This window comes from Oryzias latipes, chromosome 3, assembly GCF_053564925.1.
Source record: "Oryzias latipes strain Hd-rR chromosome 3, Olatipes_Hd-rR_3.1".
Classification (NCBI taxonomy): Eukaryota; Metazoa; Chordata; class Actinopteri; order Beloniformes; family Adrianichthyidae; genus Oryzias; species Oryzias latipes.
The window spans coordinates 5,676,170-5,702,928 of NC_136239.1; the positions used below are offsets into that span (position 1 = coordinate 5,676,170).

The window sequence follows — 26,759 nt, forward strand, 5'->3', positions numbered from 1 at the left end:
GGGGACACGCCTGGCCCTGCAGGGTTTGAGTCCCTGGTGGTGTAGTGAGTTACTGATGGTAGCCTTTGTGACTTTGGTCCCGGCTCCCCGTGTGTTTCTGGGATTTTTGCTCACAGTTCTCTTTGATCATTTTGACCCCACGGGGTGAGATCTTGTGGGGACCCCCAGATGGAGGGAGTTTATCAGTTGTCTTGTATGTCTTTCATTTCCTAATAACTACTAGATGATTTCTTCACTGCTAACCTGTTGCAGATTCCATCTTCCCAACCTGGTGCAGGTCAACAATTGTGTTTCTGGTGTCCTCAGACAGCTCTTTGGTCTTTGCCATAGTGGAGTTTGTAGTGTGGCTGTTTGAGGTTGTGGACAGGTGTCTTTTATATAGAGTTCAAACAGAAGACATCAATACAGGTAAAGAGTGGAGGACAGAGGATCCTCTACAGAAGAAGGTACAGGTCTGTGAGAGCCAGAAATCCTGCTTGTTTGTAGATGACCACAAACTTATCTTCCACCATAATTTACAAATAAATACTTCAAAAATCGGACAATGGGATTTTTTTTCTCATTTTGTCTCTCATAGTTGAGCTTTACCTGTGATGATAATAAAAGGCCTCTCTCATCTTTGTTAGTGGGAGAAACTGAACAATTGCCCCACTGTATTCCCACTTCAAACCCTGATAATTGTTGTCAATGAGAAATTGTTCTCAATTGACCTACCTGGATAAATAAAGGTCAACATTGGTGAGAGTGGTTACCATAGAAATGTTGACTCAGACCAATCACTGCTTACTGATGGCGTCCGGTTCCAACATGAAGGTGTCTGTATTGTGAAAAAATGTTAACTGAATTGACTTCATTTAGTTGGAACTGGAAGTTTCTATGGATTACGTCAGACTCACTTGCTCCAGTTATTACAAACTGTCAGGACAGAACACAGGGCTGGACTCAGAGACAGAGTTTAAGAGTTTTTCGTCTCTGAAAGAAGCTATAGCTGTGGCACATGAATCAACCAAACAAACTGGCACAGGACAAAGGGAGACACATGAGGAAGGGAAACACAGGTGGAAACACTCAGGGAAGATTACACAGTCACACCTGTAGGGAACAGACAAGGGCAGGAAGTAACAAGGCCTGAAACGAGAGGAGAGTTCGGGTTTCAAAATAAAACAGGAAGTGCAACACGAGACAACACAGGTGACTGGCATAGACCAAAAGTGCACAACTCAGGACATAAGATAAGACCGACGAGACATGACACAAACAGTCAGTCAGTAGTCATTCATTTTCTATACCGTTTTATCCCTTTCTGGGTCACGGGGCTGCCGGAGCCTATCCCGGCCACTTGTGGGCGAAGGCAGGGGGGACACCCTGAACAAGTTGCCAGTTTGTTGCAGGGTAGAATATCCTCAATCACACACCCATTCACTCCCGCACTCATACCTATGGTCAATTTAGAATTGCCAATTAACCAACGAAGCATGTTTTTGGACGGTGGGAGGAAGCCAGAGATCCTGGAGAGAACCCGCACATGGACGGGGAGAACATGCAAACTCCACACAGAAAGGCCCCCATTGATGTTGATTTTTCATGTCCCCCAGCCGGAACTTGAACCAGGGGCGTTCTTGCTGTGAGGCAAGACCGCCTCATGTAAGAAAGGTCAACACTGTTTCTACTTTCAAAGTCTGGTTTAAAACATTCCTTGTTAGACAGGATTATTGCCAGAGTAGCTAATCAGAGTATATTTCACTAACTATTAACATATTTGAATTAAACTTAATAACAATCAGTTCCTAGTAGGCTGCTCCACATCTGCCTCCATCTTTGACCTGATTCGACCAGACCCGACCTGACCAGACCTGACCCGACCTCATCCGCCCTGACCAGACCTGACCTGACTCTTGCACCACACACACTTCAGAGATGATCAGATCCCATTGCAACCGCACGAATAATTTCAGATCCCACCTGCACTACAATCTATCCACGATTGTACCCAAACACTACTGACAAGACTGCCCTCTACTACCCCTCTTTTTTAAGCCAAGCCCTGACGTGAACCCTAAGCTTAACCCTAACCTGAAGCTGGGGAACGTATGGTGATCTGGGGTTCTGTCCTCTACTTTCACAAACTTCTCCTCTCCTCTATATTTGTTTATCATTTAGTTCTCCATGCCTCTGTTTTGTGCAGTGCGCATCATGTACTGTCCCTCTATCCCACTCCCCTCCGGGGGAATGATTCCAGATTCCGTGCTCCTGTACCTGACCGTGTACCTCCTCTCTGCTCCTGCTCCTTCACTTGGTTGTGGATCCTGCCTCTGGCTCGTCTCGTGCCCCCTGCCGTCCCCCCATACACCTGGATGAAGCTCATCTCCTGGACTAATTAAACATGTAGTTGTAGAGTTAGATAAGCTAATTCTCTCTAAGAGTTCTGGTACATCGCCTGTCCGTCCTGGGGGAGGATCCCTCATTCATGTGACACCCTTCACCCTTGTGCTATCTTAGATGACCCCACCCTGCCATTGACGTGTTCTCCCTACCATGACAAAGGTGAATAAAGGTAGAAGGATTTAATGTAATCCATGGACACCAGTGAAGATCACAAATCATTGAAGAAAAAAGGTTCAGAGCACTGTCTAGTGGGTCTAGATCAGTGTTTTTCAACCAGTGTGCCGCGGCACACTAGTGTGCCGTGGGAGATGGTCAAGTGTGCCGTGGAAAATTGCCCTCATTAACTGATCTAAAAGCATTTCCCATCTCCAGGAAATCAGCTCTTTGTTCATCCAAACAGGTCCTGATAAAACACTGAGTAGTTAGGAATATAAACGATCATAAAATACTTTTTTCTTTGTGTTTATTTGATTCTATTAAAGACATTATGATAAGAATGACGGTAACGCGAAATAGCTGCAGCTATAACTGTGTAAGGAAAAGTCCCGCAGCTTTTACTGTCTCCACAACTCCACCAATCATTCTTGAAGGCTTAATCACATGTCATCAGTCTGACCAATCAGAAGTGGTTAAAGTCTCCACTTCCTTGTTCCAATTTAGCTCATAACTCAGTCAGTTCCGACAAAAACACCAGCTAAAGCTCGTCTTTAGCGGTGTAACTTTCCACAGAATCCGGTATCAGACCGTGGAACAAGTGAACAAAACCATGAAGCTCAGAGACGCGAGTCTTTCTGCCGTTTTCTCGCAGTTTTCAGACTACATCTCCCATGATGCATTGGCTTAAAGGGACAGCGTCTTGAAAACACAACGAACATACAGTTTGTATGTAACTTAACTTTTATTACATCTTTTAGAAAAACATCTGCAACTTCCTGCTTTTTCTGCCACAATTATCACAAAAATGCACGTCAGATTGCCGGGGGGGGGGGGGGGGGGGCGCTGTAGATCAAAACAGACTATGAGTTTCTGCTTTTTTTTTTTTCTTTTTGGGATGCTGGTGTGCCGCGGGATTTTTGTCAAGGTTAAAGTGTGCCGTGGCTCAAAAAAGGTTGAAAAACACTGGTCTAGATGACCCAACTCCCAATGTTAAAGTACCTAGGATAGCACAAGGGATAAGGTTTCTCCTTTTTTTCCGGAATCAGTTTTTCTTAAGGAGTTTTTCCTTGACGCAAAGGAGGGTCTAAGGGCAGGGATGTCCAGTTTAGTTTAGTTTAGTTTAGTTTAGTTTAGTTTAGTTTAGTTTAGTTTAGTTTAGTTTAGTTTAGTTTAGTTTAGTTTAGTTTAGTTTAGTTAAGCAATCAGCTATTGAATTCTATGACTTTATGTTCTTTTTCGATTCATGTTTATTATATAATTACCGGTATGAAGCTCATTGAGACGACTATTGTTGTAAATATTGAGCTATATAAATGAAATTGAATTGAGTAACTATTTACCTGAGCTTTGGACAGCTGTAATGGACCTTGTAATTCAATCTTCTGACTGACAGCTCTTCATTCACTAAAAGAGAACTGAGGGGCAACTTCCTTAGCTGTCTTCAGGTTTAGGAAGTTCCCTCAGAAGGAACTACCGTCCCATACTTTATAAACCAAGCTCCTCATTTTCTATCGACTGAATAAAATCTTGGTCAGATGGGTCTGACGGATTGTGGTGCCTGAGGATTCAGGGACCTTCTCCTTTCCTTTACTTCAAACCATCCTGTGCTCCTCCAATCGTCAGTTTTTAAATGTCAATCATACAAATCTTTATGAGCTGCTGTATTCTCTTTCAGCCCTGAAACTCTGCACAGAATTTTGCTACTGCAGTTTAAAAACAAAAACACCCAGATCTGAAAATCAGGGGAATGCAACTTAAAAAAACACAAGCAGATCATTTTATTAAATGACAGGTCTTTGTACAAGCCATTATACCTTCGTCACTGTGCTCGGCAGTTAACTTTAAACAGCTGTAAAGAGCAGCCATGAACTGTAGCACGCTCAGCCATCAACAACAGGCTACACAGATGGTGACCAATGGCCAATGGCCACCTGGAAGCAGAGAGAGTTACAAGAGGAAAACCTTTCACAATCCTGCAGCTCTTGAAGGCAACTGAGATTCTGACTTGCTCCCAGGATTCACCAGGGTGATGGTGTAACCGGATGAAATCTGTCTTTTTCTTTTAATCACAAAAAATATTGGTTGTCCCTATGTGCCCCCCCCCCCCCCCCCCCCCCTGTATGCAGTGTTGGGTTGGTGGCTCCTCCTTAATGTGTTCTTCTTCGCTGGTTTTCCCTTTATCAGTTTGGCGCTTGCTTTCCCTCTCCCCTTTCTGTTTTATTGTCCAGCGGGAGAGGTGGCTGTCCTGTAACGTTAGCAATATGAATCCTCATTTTATGTCAGCTACACTGTTATTATTTGAAATCTGTTGTGAAAAATATAAAACTTTTATAGATGTTGACGGTTTATTTCAGTGTAAGAGTTAGCTGAGCTCCCTCTACCTCTCACCCTCACGTAGGAGCTGAAACGGGACGCTAACACTGTGGTTTCTATTTTATTATTGGAAAATTGTCAGATCCGCAGTAAATGGAGGTGGTCTCCAAGAATGCTGCTGTGTCCCAACATTTTTTGATTTCTTAAACACAACGCAGAAGTAATCCGGTTACACTGGCAGCCTACTGTTTGTTAAAGAGGCAAACATGCCCCAGTTAATGTTCTTCTGAGCCAAAGCCTCATGGTACACTCCCACAGACTGCAAGACACTGGAGCCTTGAGGGGGGTGCACTGACCCTAAGGCCTCATTTCAGGGAGCCAGTCTGACAAAAACCATTAAGCTTGACTAGTTTCATCAATCTATCAATTCCCATTTATCAATAAATATTTCCTCCCATAAACACTTTTTGCCTCCCTCCATCCATCCATCCATCCATCCATCCATCCACACTTGTTTTTCTGTATCCATTCATCCACAACTTTATAGATCTGTTTTCTTCCATCTACTGATCCATCCATCCAGTTGTCCATGAACTGGATTCCTCTTCTTCTTTACCCTTTGGCTAATTACTTTAGAGGTCACCACAATAAATCATTTTCCTCCATCAAATCATTTCCTTTCCAACCTCCTGACTCACACATCCTCGCTCATATCCTCCTTCATCCATCAACATCCTCTTTGGTCTTCCTCTAGACCAGGGGTCGGGAACCTATGGCTCGCGAGCCATATATGGCTCTTTTGATGGTCACATGTGGCTCGCAGACAAATCTTTAATTATACTTTTTTTTTCATTAGACCAGTCCTTCTCGGGCGCGATGCGATGCCAGAAGCGCGCAGTCGTAGCGGTGCTTAGAGAGAAAAATCTGCGCCAGCGCTATCAGTTACTATTATCTATTATTTCACAGAGTTTGTACCACCTGGAAACCTGTGAATTGCCGTGCCTAAAACTGCGCCCTCCCGTCTCTGAGAAAGAGCGCGCGGATGCGGGGACGGGATGTGTGAGGAAGAAAGCAGAGGGTGGGGGTGAGGTGTTGTGGGGACAGGCAGCAGGTGAATCGCGCAGGGATTGTAAAAACGTAAAACCCACTGCCTGTCACTCACTGCAGTGTGTGAGTGTGTGTTTGGTTCCATGTCTGTCTCACATCTACAGAACATTCAGACCTACGATCACGTTTAGAGTCTCAACGCCTGAACGAAGCAGAAACTCACCACGTATCAACCAGACTAGACCATCAGCAGAACTACCACGAGAAACATGGCCGGCCCTCCCTATACGCGAATTACGCAGCCGCGTAGGGCCCCCGTCATCACCAGGGCCCCGAAGTGGCGAAAAAAATGAAATAAAGAAAGACCCAAATCTGGTAACCCATTTCATAGAACTTCCGTACCAACGTGCGCTCTGAATGTTGTGCAAAAGAAACTTGCCTGCACTTTTGTGATCCCCCCTTCAACACACCTGAACCAATCTGGCAACCCAAATAAGGGCGTCACGCCCCTCTTAGCAACGATTGGTCAACATCATTCCATCTGAGCCATACACAGTGTGCATTTACGAGCGCATTTTGTTTCAATAAAGTTGGGAAAAAGAAAAAAACGAGCACATTTTATCACACCGATCAAAAACGACAAGAGAACTTCATGCCAAAGAGATTTTATCCATCATTAGGAGCTGAAAAAAATTAACTTTAACATCAATCATAAGGTAAGTTTGGAGGATGTTGGAGCCGTATTTATACATTATCCTGCCTTACGGTGCAGCTGCGCAATTTACGTCAAATACTAATCGATCCGAGGTGAAGATTGCATAAACAATCCAGTTTGTCGTCATTTCCAATGGAAAACTCGAAAATAATTCTGTTATCCAAGTTTCCAAGATCATGAGGTCGGACATGACCTTCCAAAACGGCTAATAGCAGAGAAAAGTAATGATTATGGTATGGTGGCTGAAAAATGTTTTACTCATGTTATAATCGTATTGTTTAATTGTTTTGCTAACACATATAGTGCGTTCTACATTTTCCGGTTTATGTCATTAAAAAACTGCTGTTTATTATAGCAGGTCAGGTAGTCTGACTTACTTTTTCAACATTGAACGTGTCTTAAAATCTTGCATTGGCATTAAATATGGAGAATCAAAACTGTCAAATACATAGGAAATAAATGTTCTCATTTATAAATGATAAACAAAATAAATGTACTTATTTTAAAATCATGAACGTAAAAAATAATAGATAAAGAAGTGTATAAATGCTTATATTTCCATTTATACTCAAATTACTGTTCACATTTATTATTTATAAATGGGTACATTTTTTTCTTATTTGTATTTTACAGTTTTGATTTTACATAATGAGGATGTTCATGTTCGTTCATGTTCAGCCAACAGTTTCTTCTGCTCTCATAACGTATTGGAGGAGGTGCAGCGTCCACATCCCAAGATGTTCTTGTCATCACTAAGGATGTAATCTCAGGTAATTTTATAGCATGTAAAGTAATTTGAAAAACAGTGTCTGCATAACCCCTTTTTTCATAAACAGCAGCTGAAGAGTATGGAGTCCCAAGTTCTTCATAATTAAATTAATAAATATCACCTCATGCAAATAATCAAACAATAAATCTCTCATAAATGTATAAAAAGATCATGAAATTGTGAAAAACTGGCTTTTTATTGGCTTTATCAGTGATTATTCTATAATAATAATTCTTGTTTTTTAGCTGCAGAAGAAACTGCTGTCCCCACTTCTACTGTTGAAAGGCAAACATTTGACTGTTTTACTTTTCACTGTTTGCTTTTATTGAAGTTCTGTATCTTATGTTCCAGAGGCTCCAAGAGAGGCGTGTATGGAATAGGAGCAGACTGGATCCAAAATTCCACCTACCGGTACCTCAAATCCAGTTGGTCCAGATGAATGGCCAACCACACTCTCTGATCCAGTAAGAATGGATTTGGTGCAAAGAGGTCCTTTTCAGACTGAGAAAGACTCTGACTTTCCAAAATCCCCCTCATTGAGCTGTTGTGTTCTTTATGTTGGATTGTTTTATTGTTATTTGATTTTCTAATAAGTTGCTGTTTTAAATAAGTTGGAGTTTTGTGAATGTCATTTGTTGAGTGCCTAATGTTACATTAAAAAATATATATCTATATGCATTTGTCATTCATATTTATTTCTTTGCATTTAAAATTTGTTGTGCACCACTAAATGTGCATCCAACATGCAGACAACATACTGTATTCAATTCTTCGGCAGCAACAATAATTCACAAATGTATTAATGGAGATATCTCATTTATATTACAACAACAGTTGCGCTTTGTTGGTGCTGCAGATCAGTTAGAGGGCCCACAAATAAAATTTCGCTTAGGGCCCACAGAAGACCAGGGCCGGCCCTGACGAGAAATACTCATCATTTATAAGCAACAGCATAACAATGTTATTAAAAAGAATCCACAGACTTATTGTCCTTTAAAAATGTTGAAATTAAATCAAATGCACACATTCATTTGTATTTTTAGTTTTAAACATATTGTCGCAGACTGAGCGGCTGTTGGGCCGCGTTGAAAGTTCTGAAGTTCATTGAACGCATCTGATTGGCTCTCAGTTCTGTGGCTCAGCCTGTTATTGGGTAGTTTGGACCAATGGTGTTCAGCCATGGGCCAAATAAGGGAAATGGGAGGGCTGGAGCAGGAGGGGGGGAATATAAAGTTGGGAGAAGCGCTCTCGTCTCAGCGGGAGAGATTAAGGAGTTGCTGAAGTATTTGTACGGCGTTTGTCGCGGTCTGCAGTAACCAGAATAAAGAACCTTAAAAGAGGTTAAGTCTCCGTGCCTCCGTGTGGGAAAGGGACACCACATTATTGTATGGCTCTTTCAAAATTACATTTCAAAATATGTGGCGTTTATGGCTCTCTTGGCCAAAAAGGTTCCCGACCCCTGCTCTAGACCTTTTTCCTGGTAGCTCCAACCTCAGCATCTTTTCACCAACATCATCCCTGTTCCTCCTCTTACGTGTCCAAACGTCTCCATCTGCTTCCCTGCATTGATCTCCAGAACATCTACCATCATCTGTTCCTCTGATGGATTCATTCCTGATCCATCCTGGTCTCTCCCAAACAGAACCTCAGCCTCTTCATCTCTGCTGCTTCCAGCTCTGCTTCCTGTCTCTGCATCAGAGTCTCTAAACCAACAACATGGTCATTCATCACACCTAAAACCTTCTTCCTCTTGTTCTAACCTGCTTCCACACATCTCTTCACCTCTGTCCCACACTGTTGTCCTGGACTATTGACCTAAATAGAAGTCCTCGACCCTCCTCACCTATGCTCCCCACAACCTCACTGTTCCACTTCCTCTGGGTGACTGAACTCCTTAATTCTATTGATAAGGGAGTGCATAGCCACAATGGGAATCAAGACCAAAGTATAAAAATAGCATCTTCATGACCAAAAGCTCATATGGGTAAGGGTGGGAACATCAATTGACCATTGCTGCTTCAAAAACCCTTAAATATTATTTCTCTGTTTTAGATTTCAATGTCAGTGGATGACTGTCGTCCACGCTGAGCTTTTTCTGTTCCTATCTTTGTCACATTTATTAAAAATGTTAAACTAAAACGTTATCTTCTTCATGAAAACCCCAGTCCTTTGATCTGATCTGTGAACAAGATGGCGCTCTGTACAGTAGGACACAGCGTCACTCTCCGGGTCAGGCTTTATAGTATATATAGTAGTGTTTTAGTATTTCTAATGTATTTAGTGATGTTTCATGTGAGATACACCAAGTCTCATGTGTTGTACGTTTTGAGGCTCCCTGATAAGAAGAGCCACAGAGGGCATTTTGACATCGACAACGTCCGCTCCTTCCCAGAGCTACTTCTTCACCCGGAAAACACACCGGGCCAGGTTTCAGTCGCTGGATTTTTTAGCCCCCAGAGACAGATCAGGAAGCGCGTTCGACGGGGAGGAGCAGCACGAAGGATTCAATTCAAATTTAATTCAATTTTATTCATATAGCCCAAATTCACAACAAGTAGTCTCAATGGGCTCCGTAAAGGGTAATCGATCCGTCGTCGGGTTTAGCAACGGACGGTTAACCTTCCTGGTCATACTTTTCACCAACATTAAGTCTCTAACAAACAAGATGGAAGATCTTCACAGTCTGATGGCTGCGCAGATGTACATGCAGGACTGCTCTGTGCTGTGTTTCTGTGAAACGTGGCTCAGACCACAAACCCCAGACGAAGCCAGAACACCGGAAAGCTACGCTGTTTACTGAGCCGACCGCAACGCGACGGACAGCTGCAAATCTCGTGGTAGAGGAACTATGATTTTCGTTAAACTGTCCCGGAGCACCAATAATACAGTGATATCACAGTCCTGTTCATGATGTGGGATATCACAGTCAAGTGCAGGCCGTTTTACCTGCCCAAAGAACTGCAGTGCATCATTCTGAGCACGGTGTATGTACCATCCTCTGCTAACCAGGACGACTCACTGAGGGACTTACAGGACATGATCAACCACACCTGAGGTTTATCTTCAGTGTTTCAACTATTGTTACTCTTCAACCCTTTACGCAACAAACCGGATTTTAGCAAATTCTAAAATGGAGAAAAGCAGCTTTGCTGCGTTTTGCTACACTTTACAAACAAAGTGTGGCAAAACGGATAAGAAAAGCTGCTATTCTCCAAACTGGATCACCGAGACGGAAGCAGCGCTGAAAGCGGCGGCATTCAGACGCAGCTCCTGCAGGACTCTCTGAATGATCTCATGAACCCAGACATGGAGACGTGATGTTTTTGTGGACCTCTCTCAAAGAAATAAACCTGATCTCTAAACATAATCAGTGTCTTCTCCGATGGTTAACAACTTTAGCTTTAGCAGCTCCTCCACATCTCTGGAGCATCACGTTTATGAAGAAGCTCAGAGCGTCAACCCAAACCTGTTCACCGGTTTTCCTGTTCACCTGCCTCTGCAGGCCGGGAACAGCTTCGTCCCATCTGAACTTTGGTTTCCTGATAACTAGACCCCCCTCCCACACACACAATTATGATCCTGGACATGTGGTGGTGGTGGTGGTGGGGGGGGGTCACTGAACAGCTTTTCTTCTTTAATGCTGCGACTCTCTCAGACCTGCTTTCAGCATGCTGTCTGTCCACACCCTGCTGAGTTCAGCACTGCCTCTCCCACCCTGAGTGAGAGGGGGTCAGATCAGGGAGACCAGATCCACAGCACCAACCTCATCACCTTCTCCTTCAGAACAACACATGGAGGAGGAGGAGGAGGAGGCAAACGCTGAAAAATCAGAAGGATCAGTCAGGGTGACGTCACTGTCCAGATCTCCACTCTGATGTCAGGATCAGCCCACGGTTGAAGACAAAGATCACAAAATAAAATAAAATAGCAATTCCACTGAAACAGAGTTCCACATGATGATCATTTACCTCTGCTTCATATAAGGTCAAAGTATCATCTGATCAGCATCAGTCTGAGCATCTTCTTCCTGATTGTTTTTTTTTTTTAAACATTTCAAGCATTTTATAAATGAGTCGGGGGGGGGGGGGGGGCAGTGGACAGAGCCGCTGCTCGAGCTGATTCGGTTCCGCTGGTCGTTTCTCCAGAAATGTGATTCGGGTGGTTCTGCTGGACTCTAACGTGGTGAATTCAGACATAGGCGGAAGATTCCAGCTCACCAGCAACATTCAGAAATCCTGCAGCCCCTGAACGTAACGTGCGGGTTTACAGTAACCGGCCGCGTGCGTGTCAGGGGATGCGTGGTACTCACGTGCACGCTGAAGTCGGCTCTTCTTGATCACGCCGATCCACGAAAACCATCAAGTCCAGTTACACCCCTGATCCGCGGGGAAGGGGGGGGGGTGTCCGTGAGACACCGGTGCCGCGCGCGCTGTGGCTGAGGTGCCCCCGTCCTTCAGCCGTGAGGATGGAGAGGGGGGAGGGGCCGGAGGATGAAGGGATGACGGAACGGCCTGCCTAACACCCGCGCGCGCACGGCGCCGTCAGCGTGCGCGACACACAAGAAAAACGGTGTGTATATTTACCAACCGAATTGACATGTTCAGGCTTTATATTGTCAGCACGTGCGCACATATCCAACAGCTCTATGGTGATTATTTAAAGGAGCGGGGCTTCTGAAGGCGTGACAGGTGTGGACTTGAGCCCGTTACCTGGCATGGGTAAAAAAAAATAATAATAATGAATTCGTTCCCAGGAAATAATAATTGACGTGATGAATCATCCATAAACAGGGATGTGAGCAATCCTAGTATTTACAGCAGACACCTTCACATTTCTGTCTGTGTGTATCGTGTCTCATTACAATGCATAGAAGACACAGAGGATGTTTAGAGATGAGATTTATTTACTTTAAAAAGCTCTACAAAAGCATCGATAATCACGTCTCCATGTCTGGGTTCATTGACATCCCGGTACGCTCTCCGTCCTGCTGCAAAAGCCGCTTTCCGCAGATACATCCGTGTCTCTGTGACCCACATTAATTCAAGAGGGGAAAAAGAAAAACAAGAATCAAACTAGGGGATCTCGCTCTGCTGCCGGAGATCGGCAGACAGACAGCGGCTCTGTGTCTATCTGTCTATAGCCATCACCTAGACAATGGAAGCGTCAATGATGCAATGGCAAAATATATTTTATTATTGCTTTAAACCAGTTATCTTATTTAATAGCAGAAATATGAAGGTATCTGCTGTAAGTTCACGTATTGCTCACATCCGTGTTGATGAATGACTTATCACGTCAATTATTGTTTCGTGGAAGCAAATTAATTATTTTTGTACCCATGTCAGGTCACAGGCTCCGTAGAGATCAGCTTCTGATAGAAGCTAGATGTTCTCGTCATTCACACTGGAAATGTCCTGGGATGAGTCAACCAACCAACCAACCAGCTAGCTTTTTATTACAGCTGCAAGTGATGAAAGTTCTAAAGAAAACAAGAAATAAAAAGAATCCCACCTCAGCAGAAAAAAACACATTCTGAACAGAGTTCTCAGAAAGACCAGCTATCTCTTTTATGGTCCAAACTAGAGTTCAGGTCAACTTTTACAACTACTAAAGATGAAAACCTTCATTATAAACAGCTTCAGATCAGACCAGTACCGGCCAGACCTATAGCAGACCAGAACTAAACCCTAATCATGCCTTTATCATCAGTGTGTGAATGTGTGTGTGACTGTAAAGTGCTTTGGGCCTTGTAGGTAGAAAAGCGCTACATAAGTATACGCCATTTACCATCACTGCTTTTACGGGTTGATACAGGCTGCCTGCGGGCCAAAAAAGGTCAAATGTGTACAGGTGGTCCGCACAAAATATCAAAGTTTTGGATTGCTCAGAAAAAAATGTGTAGAGAAAATGTTCATGCACATTTTTTTGTATGGGCATGCTGTGATTGACAGGATGAAGAGAATACTTACACAACACACAGAGGTAAGTAATGGGGAAGTAGGTAAATCCTATAGACTGAGCAAGGTGCCTGTTAGCACTGTTCATGTGATAAGAGTGCGGCCCTTATCTAACGACCTGACTGTTAGCAAAGTATATCAGAACGGATAATGTGTGGACATCCAACGAGCGTCCTACGGGGACCAACATATGGCGTCCGCACTCCGTGCCTACAGCATTTGTGCACAGTCATTAAGAGGCCAGTGCGCTCACCTCACTAGTGACTAGTGTGTGGCGTATGGACACATCCGTACGTCATAACATACGCCATAACTTCCATTATCCCTTTGACCTTTGAATACTTTACGACACACTTATCACACGCACGACAATGGTACGTTCCCTGCAAGCCTCAAGGGAACTGCAAGACACACCTGTAACCATTCTTGTAACCCTTGTGCTATCCTAGGCACTTTAACATTGGGAGTTGGGTCATCTAGACCCACTAGACAGTGCGCTGAACCTTTTTTCTTCAATGATTTGTGATCTTCACTGGTGTCCATGGATTACATGAAATCTTTCCACCTTTATCCACCTTTGTCATGGTAGGGAGAACACGTCAATGGAAGGGGGGGGTCATCTAAGATAAGATCCCTATGCCCCTCCACGGACCCAGACAACCCAAAAACTAGGACCACACCTGCGTACCCCACAGAAAAAGCATCATTTTGGTAATAAACTCGGACCTTCTCCTAGTAAGGTTAACAGGGTGTACTTGTAGTTAGATTGCGCTCCTCCCTTGAAGGACTGTGTGAAACGGTCTAACTTGAAAATGGGGAAGCAACTAGTCCCAGGTGGAGCATTTGTCTGGACCCTGGCTTTGGTGAAGTAGCTTCTGGTGGCTTTTAGTGTTGTTGTTTCCCTTTCAATCATGTTTGTTACCACCTAGCCCTTCTAGACAGTCCAAAGGAGCCAGTGGTTGTTGTGAGGCAGGATGGTCCAGTAGCTGCTAAGCGAGAAGCAGCAAAAGTCTGGGCCCCTTCTGAGCGCCGTGACTGCAGCAGCAGCTGCAGGGTGGGGCTGACCCAAACGAAAATAGTCTGAGATCTGCTGGTTTGAACCATCAATAGACTAAAACAGACACCAACTCAAACATTTGGCTGTTCCTTTTCGCCTCTTATGCACGATGTGAAGCAAAAACAACTTTTTAAGACTAAACTGGTTGACCTTTGTGAGGCTTTTTTTTATAAGAGGAAAAAAAAAAACATTCTTCTTCCATCAGAACAGAGAAGTTATCTAAATGATGAATGTTCCTAAATTTTGCAGCTGATAAAAGCTTTGACTTTTACCTTTAAAAAAGTGTTTTGTGACCAGAACTAAGACAGAGAAGATCTGTGTTCAGGTTCAAATCTGCATGAAAATGATCATCTCTTCTGCTGTGACTGTGAAAAAACACAATCTACATGTTTACAATTTGATTCCCTTCTCTCAGACTCACAACTGCTGCATTTTCCATGTGGAAGATGCTGCTGAACCTCATTCTTGCAGAGGAACAGGCAGACAGAGGTTCAGCTAAAGGCGTGTCACATAAAATTGGTCATATGTGAATATACGTGGAAAAAGGGAGAAAAGTTGTGGTCTTTAGATGAAATTTTCGCAGAGGTATCACAAACGAACTGCCTTCAAAACCACAAAAGAAGTACAAAGAAGCACACAGAGAACACGTAAACCAACATAAAAGCCAAATATGGCCCAAAATTTGCGCATCAATTACACAATTTAAACAGGATATGTGCGCTTTTTCTGTGATATAAAAGTTACAAATCTGTGGTACATACATGAAGAGTCTGTTAGACAGACGTGGACATTCGTGGAGCGATCGTGGAAAGCCACAAATTTGCATACGCATCTTTAAAAAAATCACACACGATTGTGTACAATATAAACCATAATTGTGCATAAACTATGTAAAATGTGCATAAACTGCGTAAACCTCAGCTGACCAAAAATGTTGAACAGCGCAAAATCAAATTCACTTAAAAACCTGCCAGACGAAACCCTGGACGGACATCTGTGCACATCGACGAATGACAAACGCAAGAAAAACGTCTGAATTATGTTTATCAGGCGTCACGAAAGACCGAAATACCATACCTGGAAAATGCGTAAAATGTATGTAGTGGTTGTGTGACCAGACTTATATCTCACCATGCTCTGCATGCCATCACTTCTAAAACACATGCTCCCCCTGTGGTCATTGCCTGATTGTCCTGCCTTCTTCTACGGGGGGCAGCTTTAAGCTTCCAGTGCTGATGACATTTTCTTTCCATCCATACCCTTCATGCTTTTCTGCTCAGCTGAGCACACCTCGTCCAGGTAAAGAGGTTATCCAGGCAAGACAGAAAATAATAAGTTTACTTTGATTAACAAAGCACAGAAAAGGTGACTCAAGAGAAAGCATAGGCGAGAAAGTGCTGTGAAAGTATCAAAAAACAGCCGCCAACAGAAATATACTGCCCAAACTGTCCTCTCTCCCTCGCCACGAGTGCAGGTGAGCAGCTTTCACTAATTTGTCAATAATTAACAAAATAAAAAAGCCAAAACATGCAAAACCATAAAGTAAACTAGGAGCTGTGCAAAGAAATTACATTCTGTCCTCTACAACCCTCTCACAGTCTCAATGTTTCGCAGATTTGGTTTTGTGTGCAAAATGTATATATATAATTTTTTTAACAGTGCATTGTGTTCTGAATGCTGATTGGCTGTAGAGCGTTTCAGTTGATCTCCTGTCCAGAATGTGTTCAGTCTACCTCATTTCAATTTAAAATGTTCTTTTATTTTATTTTCATTGTAAAGCCATTTGGTACCCCAAAGGCGTAGAAAGGGACCATGAAAAGTTTCATGCATTCAGTTAGCCATGAATCTTTGATCTTGATCGTACCTTTGTTGTCATTCTATAAAACTGGACTTATTTTTCTAGGAAGGTTTGAACTTTGAGAATTCAAAGACCCATTCCAATGAAAATGGTGTTTTTTGTGTTTTAAAAAGTTCTTGTAGCATTTCTCTCATGAAGGAGGGCATATATAAAAGGGTTTTTTATTCAAATTGTGATGGATCAGGAGCAAATAAAAACCTGGGTTTTGAAAAAGCTCATGTTTGTGATGCAGCAACTGAGATGGGGGGGGGGCACAAGCTCCCTGCTCTGCTTCATTCCGATCATCCACCTGCAGACAAAAAGATCCACGAACGTCTTTGTTTTCCTCGTCTGAGCTGGAATCTGGATCAGAACTGTGCAACTGGATAGCTACAACATTGCTTCCATTTGGAGGGCTAACGTTGGGTTGGGGTTGTGAAGGGCTGTAAGCTAGCAGGAGAAAATGGAAACAAAAGGATGATGGGAAATGAGCCAACAGTCCCGCCAACAGTCCCGCCCACAACTCAGAGGTGAAGTTCTGATGAACTCCTGCCGCTCTGCAGAAACTATGTCCTAGAAAACAACACCGGTTTTTAGATTTGTCCCAAAAACAGCATCATGAGAATTAGAAGACCACCACCATTTTAAAAATGGATCAAAAGATGATCGGAGTGGGACTTAAAACAAGAGAGAAAAGTGTGGAAATGTTCGTGTCTGTCTGGGAAAAGTGGATAATGCATAAAGTAGGGCATTGACAGCCTTAAAACAGCTAGAATTATTGCAATCAGTAAAGTTGAGTACCGGATTTCACCCATGGGTTTTTTTTTGTAGAATGTAACTATTATGGTAAATGAGGGAACCCTATCATCCATGAACGCCGAAGCCTGTTAAACATTCTTTTATTTGATCTTTTTAACTTGTACGTTATGGTTTTTTGCAGTCAGTGAAAAGTATGAAGTAAACCTTAAAGGATGAAACTGAATAGAAAAAAGTCACAACAAGTGGTGTTGAGCTAAAGCTGGACTGAAGGAGTTTGTATTTTTATTATTTTAATTTTAATAAGAAAGATCTGCCTGCAGTTGTTTGTGTTAATGCCACACCTTCATCTCCATCTTCTTCCTCAGCATTCTTCCTCAGAGCGCCACCCCCATACTTTCATACGAACCCCCACCTCCAAGAATGTCTCAACTATTCCAGGCCTGCACTTGTTCTGACCCCACACACACACACACACACACACACACCCCAGTCTCTGCCACATAAACGCATGGGCTCCGTGGCTGGCAGGTCACATGGTCTTTGGGATTTGTGCTTCTATGACCTTTTTGTCTGAAGGACAGTCAGCACATCAGTTTCAGGCTGACATTTCATCGAATCCGCACTTCAGCTTCACGTTTGTTTGTAGGGGTTTTTCATGAACATTTTTGTTTTCTCGACGATCGCTCTCTCACACATCTGTGTGCTGCAGCTCATAAAAGCCTTGTTCCCTTTTAATAATCTGTTGTTTTTCAGCTGCTTTTAGGTGCAGGAGTCGGATTACTGACCCTCATCCCCTCCGCTGCTCCGAGCTGCTGTGTCAGCGGCTTAGGAGGCGTTTGGATGCGGGAAGCTAATGCTTCCATCGATGATGCCCGCTGAATTTGAAATGACACCCAGCCCCTTCTTCTTCTACACTCCCAGTTTAAGGATGTGATGAATGTTTAAAGACCCACTCTGATGAAAATGGTCTTTTTAGTGTTTTTAACAAAATCTTGTAGCATTTTTGTGAAAAAGGAGGACATAAAAAAAGAAAACTAGGCTCAAAACTGCATTTCTGAGTATTTCTCTATTCAAATCAGGGTAAAGCAGATTAAAAATGCTGTTGGAAGAATATCAGAACTGTGCGACTGCATAGATCTGATATTGCTCACCATTTTTGTTGCACCGCTAATGTTAAATTGGGAGTTTGAGGGGCTGTAAGCTAGTGGTAGAAAGTCAACTATAAGGACGGGAAGAGGGGTTGGGGGGTAACTCTGTCCTGCCCACAACTCAGAGGTGAATTTCTGCAGAAACTGTCCAAGAAAGACACAGTTTTTTTTAAATTTTGCCTAAAAACAGCAGAATCCTAAAGAAAAGACCACTGGGAACACTTGGAAACTGGATTAAAAGATGATCAAAGTGGGACTTTAAGGTCATTTGTAGATCTTGAACAGTAAATCTTAACCGTATTTTTAAAGCAAAGACACAAAGGCATAGCAAACTAAGCAAATGTGAATTTCTATACTTCAGCTTAGTCCAGATCCCTGTAAACAAAGCCTTCTCTGTTCACAATCAATACACACAGTGAGAGTGCATGATGACATGAGGGGAGGGGCCTCTTGTGGATTAAGCATCTCCCAGAGACCCGTGAGGGGAAAGTCCCAAAGGTCAGGAGCAAGCAGCACATGAGTTATGAGAGCTGTGGAGGTGGATCTCCAGGTGGATGTGGTATCACCTGGAGAGATGTTCACACTGTGGACGACCAAAGCTTGTGACGAATGCCTCTGACCTTCAATTCCAAATGTGAAGATTAGCGGTAAGTACGGTGGCCTTGAAGTGCCAACCACATCCATACATTATTTGACAGAAAAGCATTTTAAAGATCAGAATGACAATGAAAAAGAAAACAGATAATAAAAAATATTACATTTTAGAAATACAAACAAAATTCCATGAACCAAAACGTAAAAAACATGAAAAAAAACGAATTTCCAGAAATCAAGATCAAATGTTAAAAGGGAAACAGAATAAGAAACCGGAAACTATGTAGGTATTATGCATTCTGATTGGATGAAGACGCTTGAGGAAAAGCAGGAGGTTGTTTTACCTGAATTATGGTATGGACTTGATTGAATTATCGCTGAACTTTTAAAGTGGGCGTGGCCAGAAGCTTTAAAACACATCGCCATACTAAAATAAGTTCCTGTTCAAAAAACTGAGGAAACCGCATCATCCAATCAGTGATATCCCATAATACCCACCCACCTTTTTCTGTTTTTTTTTATTTGTTTCAGTTTTTAACTTTTCCCTTTGATTTCTGGAAACTACTTTTGTGTTCGATAATGTTTGCGTTTTATTTTTGATTCATTTTGTTGGAATTGTGTTTTGGTTTTTCGGAATTTTAAATAAATTTTCTAAATTTTAATATTGCTTACTTTTTTTTTCCTTTTTAAATTGTGGTTGTAGGAGCCCTATTGAGAAACATGTCCTGTGGGTGTCGCTGTTTTCATGTTTTGTTGTCAATTATAAATTGGTTGATGATCTGACCACACACAGGTGTGCATGAGCCAGATGGAGAAATGGTTTTTGACCGCTTGTGCGGGAAATGAAGCAAAAGAGTAGTCCAATCCGTTCAGTAGTGTAAATTAATAAAAGAAACAAAGTAATGCAAAGTTGATCGGAGTAAAAGACTCATTTTTCTTCGTCGTATAAGGAAACGACAACCCGCTTGGCGCGTCAATCAACTCTGGCGTCGCACATCTCAGTGTATCAAAGGAGCTAGAACTTAGTTAAATAGTTTCTAGGCCTTTAGCTCCTACAGTGGTTGTGATCTTTAATATGTTTCTGCATTGAGTGGTGTCACAAAACAGGCAGACGGCTGGATCCAAATGCAGCAGGTTTATTAGCTCGGCTGAAAGTCCCCAAAGCTAAATAGGGGTCAGGCAGGTAGGAGTCGATCAGAGGAGAGACGGGCTAGACGGGATCCAGGCGAGGGTCGGTGCAGGCAAACCGAGTCAGACACAGGGTCAGGAAATCAGAAGATCAAGTCAGGATATAATGAAGGCAGAGTGGCACAAACAACACTTCGCACTGAGTGTGGCTCAGTACAGTGCCTAAGTGTCATGTGAGGAACTGAAAATGAAAGTTCGGTGTGTGACATCCAGAAATTGTGGGTTGCTGGGAGATGAAGTGCACTTTGAACTCTGGAGACGGTTCCTGCCAGTGACCAGAGGGGGACACAGAGCTCTGACTCCTGACAAGTGGTTTGTTGATGTGATTTGCTCCTCAGGGCCACCGTAGTTTTGCGATGAAAAAACCTTCAGTAGATGCATATCTCCGACTTTTTTTTTTAAAATCACTTTCTTGTTTTACAAACATGAAGCTATTTCATGCTGATTGAAGATGAATTGTAAATATTTTATCCCGTTAGTACATTAATCCTTTAAAAGACTGAAAACTTCACCCATTTTCAGCTTTAGAATCTTTTTCACTTGATCTTTGAAACAAATCATTTCGTCCTTCATTTATTTACATTTAAATAAGTATTTACCTCAGCAGCTTTGTCATTACTAGCTTTTTTAAGTCATTGTATACATGATTTTTACACTTGAAATAAGAGCTAATCTTTTAATGGTGTTCAAAATTCTTTAGAAAATTGGAGACCGCTTCCTCATTAACCCTTGTGCTATCCTGTGACCCCACCCTTACTTTGACGTGTTATTCCTACCATGACAAAGGTGGATAAAGGTGGAAAGATTTCATGTAATCCATGGACACCAGTGAAGATCACAAATCATTGAAGAAAAAAGGTTCAGAGCACTGTCTAGTGGGTCTAGATGACCCAACTCCCAATGTTGAAGTGCCTAGGATAGCACAAGGGTTAAAGGTTTTCTGGCTACACTGACTTCTTTACTTGAACCGTCTTTCAGCAAAGAGCCTCAGATACACAGAATATGTGGTTTCTAAAACAATTCAGGACCTGCAGAAATGATCCCAGAGTTCAGGACTGAGGCGTCCACGACAGCAGAGTAGCAGCAGTTTGATCTTTGATCTAAGAAACAAAAGGAGTCCGAGAGACAGGAGCACCGCTGCAGTGAGGGCAGCAGCTTCCACTCCATCCAGCAGGAGCTCAGACTGACCTCTGACCTCCGAGAACTGGGCGGTGTGTCTCCTCTTGAAGAGCTGCAACTCCTTGTTCAGGTCCAGAACATCAACCCTCCAGGACCGCAGAGCTGGTTCCAAACACAAACAACAGAACTGTCAATTAACAATAAGAATGGAGACCTGAGGCATCAAGGTGTTGGTACAAGCTGTTGGAGGTTATGTGGCTCATCTGAAGCCAACCACTACCATATATTCTGGGATTGTCCTGTACTCATATCTTTTTGGCAAGAAATCCATAAATGTTTGGAGATGACATTTCAAGAAAACTTTCCCTTTAATGCCTTAGCTCTATACCTGGGAACAGTAACACAACACATGCAGTCTGCAGCAGACCAATATTTAATGAGAATATTGCTGGTGGGAGGGAAGAAGGCCTTGACAAGAAAGTGGTTACAACCTGATGCTCCAACAGTAGATGATTGGCATAAAACAATACATGATATTTATGTTATGGAAAGACTGACTTTTGCAATAAAGATGCAAACAGATAAAGGTTTGAGATGGTGGGCAAAATGGGTCAAATATATTGGACCTCTTAGACCTGACCTTCTTTAATTCTAACAAGAAAAAAAATACTTCTCTATTACAAGATAACAGATAATGTGGGTTTATTTTATTGATTCATCCTTTTTGGATAAGAGTGTGATTGACAGCTGCTCTGTTTTTGTTTTGTTTTTTTCTGTTCATATAAAAAAGAGGGGAAGAGTACAAAATGATCAAAAACACGCATTCTGATTTACTGACTGAAAATATATTTGATGTAAAATGATGTGTAACTTGGAAACAATGTAACAATGATGTAAAAGTTGATATTCCCTGTCAAAAATATAACTAAAAAAAAAATAAAAATAAAAATGGAGACCTGAAGAAGATTTATCAATGTGACAATCGAGACACCATGAAGCAGCAGAACAGTGAGCTACAACTCAGAGTTGAATCAGACCTGAATCCTGCAGCTGAGATCTGAATTCTGTAGCTCAGACTTGAATGCTGCTGCTCAGACCTGAACAATCTAGCTCAGACCTGAATCCTGGAGCTGAGATCATAATCCTGCAGCTCAGATCATAATCCTGAAGCTCAGACCAGAACCCTACAGCTCAAACCTGAATCCTGCAGCTCAAACCTGAATCCTGGAGCTCAGACCTGAACCCTGCAGTTGAACAAACAGGTTTTTGTGAAAATCGATGGATCTTACCTCGTTCAATCTCTCTCCTGGACTTTTCCAGGTGATCCTCAGTATAAATCTCTCCGATCACAATCAGAATCCGGTGGTTTCTTTCCTGGGGGGCAGATCCGCCGGCTCGCTGAGCAGACTCGCCCGATTCAGAGGTTGCTGCTGTGGTGAAGGTCTCCATGGTAACACTGCCACCGGTGGATGCTGAGCGCTCCTCCATCTCCATGACAACTGCATCAAGAGTGAGCACCATGACGTTGCAGAATTAGGTGGAGGGGCGATGGGTGTGCCTCTGTACAGGGGGGGCATATGATTGGACCACAGTGATGTGACTATCTAACGTCACAGAGAACCATTGGACAGAAGATGTGAGGATGAGTGTTTTCATCAATCCTGAACAGCAGCAGCGTTGAGGAAGACTAGGATGAAGGTGAAGATGATGCAATCCCTGTACTGTTGTAAAAATCACAAAAAGGAATAAAGTTCTGTCAAACGGGGTCAGTGGAGCTCACACAGCGTCTGCACAGTTGGGGTTGGAAACAGCTCAGTGGTCCGTTTCTGTCAGAGCCTGGCGGCACCGGCTGCATTGATTGAACTGTAAGTCTTTGTTAGAGGCTCAGAGCTGCAGCTGCAGATCGGCTCTCACAGTTCCATAACAGAACCACTCCCCGAGGGCTGGACCGGGCTTATATGAGCCGGTACAGACTTGAACCAGAGGGATTCTGGACTCCTGGAGACAAGAATGATCGCATGCATGTATGCATGTATGTATATATATGCATGTATATACGTTACGTTAGCATGCAGCTAACGCTGGGACAGAACTAAAGACTCCGGTAAGAGCAGAGGAGGGGGGCTCTGCATCTACGTACACGAGAACTGGTGTAACAATGTAACAATTATAGACAATTACTGCTCTTCTAATCTCGAGTACATATCCGTTAGATGCCGGCCTTTCTTATGCCCAGAGAGTTCACCGTTGTGATTGTTCCGGCGGTATACATTCCACCCGACGCAAACACAAACAAGGCCCTCTCTCTCCTGCTGAACACCGTAAATGAACATCAACAAGCCCACCCTGATGGCATTCATGTTATTGCAGGAGGGCTATTCTGAAAACTGTACTGACGAATTATTACCAGCATGTCAAGTGTCCCACGAGGGGTGAAAACACTCTGGATCATGTTTATACCAACATCAAACATGCATACAGAGCCAAACCCCTCCCTTACCTCGGACACTCAGACCACCTCTCCCTCCTGTGACCCCCAGCCTATACCACCCTCAGACGCAGTGGCAGGCCCATCACAAAAACTATAACGACCTGGCCTGATGATGCCCCTTAGAATATTTCAAGACTGCTTTGAGCAGACGGACTGGAATATGTTTCAACACCAGGAGCTGGAAACACACACAAGCACGGTGCTGGACTACATCAAGTTCTGCATCGGAAATGTGACTCTAGACAAAAGCATCCGGGTTTTCCCTGACCAGAAACCCTGGATGACCACCCAATTCCACAAACTCCTCAAAGCCCGCTACGCTGCCTTCCGGTCCGGCGACAGAGCTCTGTACAGAGCTGCCCGAGCTGACCTGAGGAAGGGGGTCAAAAAAACTAAGATGGACCACAGGAGGACCGTAGAGTCCCATCTGTCCAGCAACAACACGCGGGAGGTGTGGAAGGGCATACATGACATCACCAACTACAGGGGCTGTCAAGTAACTACAGACCATCTGAGTGCAGCGCCAGCAGAGGAGCTGAACAACTACTTTGCACGCTTTGAAGCTCCAAAACAACAGAACCCTGCCGCCCCAGCCCCACCCCCAATCCCACCCAGATCCACCTCTCCAATCACGCCGCTCACCGTGACTGAGGACGACGTCAGGAAGGCACTCCTAGCAGTGAACCCCAGAAAGGCAGCTGGCCCAGATGGAGTTCCTAGCAAAGTGCTTGGAGCATGTGCTCCTCAGATCGCACCTATCTTCAAAGAAATCTTCAACCTCTCCCTGGCCCAGGCAGTGATACCTACCTGTCTGAAATCTGCAACCATCATCCCAGTGCCGAAGAAATTTCCCATCTCCAGCCTCAACGACTACCGTCCGGTGGCCATCACTCCAGTTATCATGAAGTGCTTCGAGAGACTGGTCCTCCGGCACATCAGTGATCACCTCCCCCCAGACCTTGACCCCCACCAGTTTGCATACCGCACAAACCGGTCTACAGAGGATGCCATCGCCTTAGCCCTGCATGCTGCGCTGAGCCACCTGGAGGTGCAGCAGAGCTATGTCCGGATGCTCTTTGTGGACTATAACTCTGCCTTCAATACAACCATCCCGGACATACTGATCAGAAAACTGGACACTTTAGGCCTGCCCCCCCTCACATGTGCCTGGATAAAGGACTTCCTCACTGACCGGCCACAGGCTGTGAGGCTGGGCCCCCACATCTCCCCCACATGGACTCTGAGCACTGGCTCCCCACAGGGCTGTGTGCTGAGCCCACTCCTGTACTGCCTCTACACCCACGACAGCGACCTCATCGTGAAGTTTGCTGATGACACCACAGTCGCTACAGGTGCATCAGATCAAGGACAAACCACCTTAAGAACAGTTTTTTCCCCAAAGCCATAACCATCCTGAACTCACACATGCACTGACACTGACACTGACAGCTCCACACACACCCATGTCTCTCTACGTATGTACGTATGTACGTATGTATGTATGTATGTACGTATGTACGTATGTATGTATGTACATATGTATGTATGTACGTATGTATGTATGTATGTATGTATGTATGTATGTATGTATGTATGTATGTATGTATGTACGTATGTATGTACATATGTATGTATGTATGTATGTATGTATGTACGTACGTATGTATGTATGTATGTATGTATGTATGTATGTATGTATGTACGTATGTATGTATGTATGTATGTATGTATGTATGTATGTATGTATGTATGTATGTATGTACGTATGTATGTATGTACGTACGTATGTATGTATGTACGTACGTACGTATGTACGTATGTATGTATGTATGTATGTATGTATGTATCTATGTATGTATGTACGTACGTACGTACGTACGTACGTACGTACGTACGTATGTATGTATGTATGTATGTACGTATGTATGTATGTATGTATGTATGTATGTATCCTTTTGTGCCTTAGATGTACTTCTCTCATTTCTTCTTCTTTTTCCTGGTGGAACAACTTGTGCAAAATCTTTTATTTTTATTGTGATAAAATACAAAAGAAATAAGGAAATTGAGAAGAAAATGAAGACATGGATCTGTTGTGTGAGGGTTACTTTTGAGGAAGTTTGGGAAACCACACACACGTCACACACACACACATACATAGACTGAAAAAAGATGGACGAATCCCGGTGTGACGTCCCCCACTGAAATTACCTAAACTTTGGCTCTCGTGAAATGAGGCCACATCTCTCACCACGGCTTCCTGTTACCCGAGCCGCCATGTTGAAACCAGTCGACAGTGATTGGGATCTATGGCAATGGCGACAGTGGTTGCCATAGATACGATGACTCAGAGCAACTCGGACCACTCATTGTCGACTGGTTTTAATGTGGCGGCGCCCGTATCAGGAAGCAATGGTACTTCCTATTTGAGAGCAGGAGAGCGGAGGGGTTGAGCGGTTATCATTTATTTTATAGTCAATGCACACAGAGTCATAAAGCTCTTCCCTGTATTCACACTGACCAAAGGCTACATCCTTAAGGGGGGGGGGGTTCCTGTATGGAAGTTTTCCTGAGTCATAATTCAAAGTAATGTGCAATTATTATTATTTAAGACTTGGAATAAATGTTGCAATTTAGAATTTAATACTAAGATTTAAAATTCAATATGACAACTGAAAAAATCATACATCTACATATACAAAAATGAAATTTCAATACATAATTTGCTTTAAATTAATTTCAAAGTAACTTCAAATCCATTGCATTGTAATTTGTTGTGGTGTTTTGATGAAGGTGGTACGCCCCACCCCGATGAGAGTCTGACAGCATTTCAATTTGAATCTTGACGCACATAAAGCGTGAGGTTATGGATATGAAAATGCGTTACACCAGAGGGCGCTGTTTTGCAGTTTTATTTGAATTTCCATACAAAACAGTGTGATGTTCTAAAATGCTGTAGATTTGAAGTTATTTTAAAATGAATTTAAAACAAGTTATGTGTTGAAATGTCATTTTTTAATATTGTATAGTAAGTTTAAAAATGCAATGTTATTTGAATTATCACATCAAAACCATGTAAATTTAACGTGCAATTGATTTTGCTTTTATGCAATGTTTTCACTTTTTAATTGTCATATTGAATTGTAAAACTGAATGCTAAATTTTAAATTGTAAATGTATTTTCATATTCCATATCTGAATTGCGTTTTGAATTGTCAATTGAAAAA

At 42.9% G+C, this 26,759-nt stretch overlaps 1 protein-coding gene across 2 annotated transcripts in view; it reads right to left on the minus strand.

Moving 5' to 3' along the window:
- The window catches only part of map1aa (microtubule-associated protein 1Aa), a 45,775-nt gene extending 23,021 nt beyond the window's left edge, over positions 1-22,754 (minus strand). The window contains exons 1-2 of one of the 2 annotated variants that reach the window (XM_023951844.2): positions 22,334-22,754; positions 21,114-21,206 (exon numbers count right to left, since the gene is read on the minus strand). In XM_023951844.2, the coding sequence (XP_023807612.1) occupies positions 21,114-21,206; positions 22,334-22,565 (325 nt within the window). In that variant the 5' untranslated portion in view covers positions 22,566-22,754. Of the gene's footprint in view, positions 1-11,694; positions 11,886-21,113; positions 21,207-22,333 lie in introns of those variants that run through there. The other variant, XM_023951845.2, reaches the window with a different exon arrangement.
- Between the last annotated feature and the right edge of the window lie 4,005 nt (positions 22,755-26,759).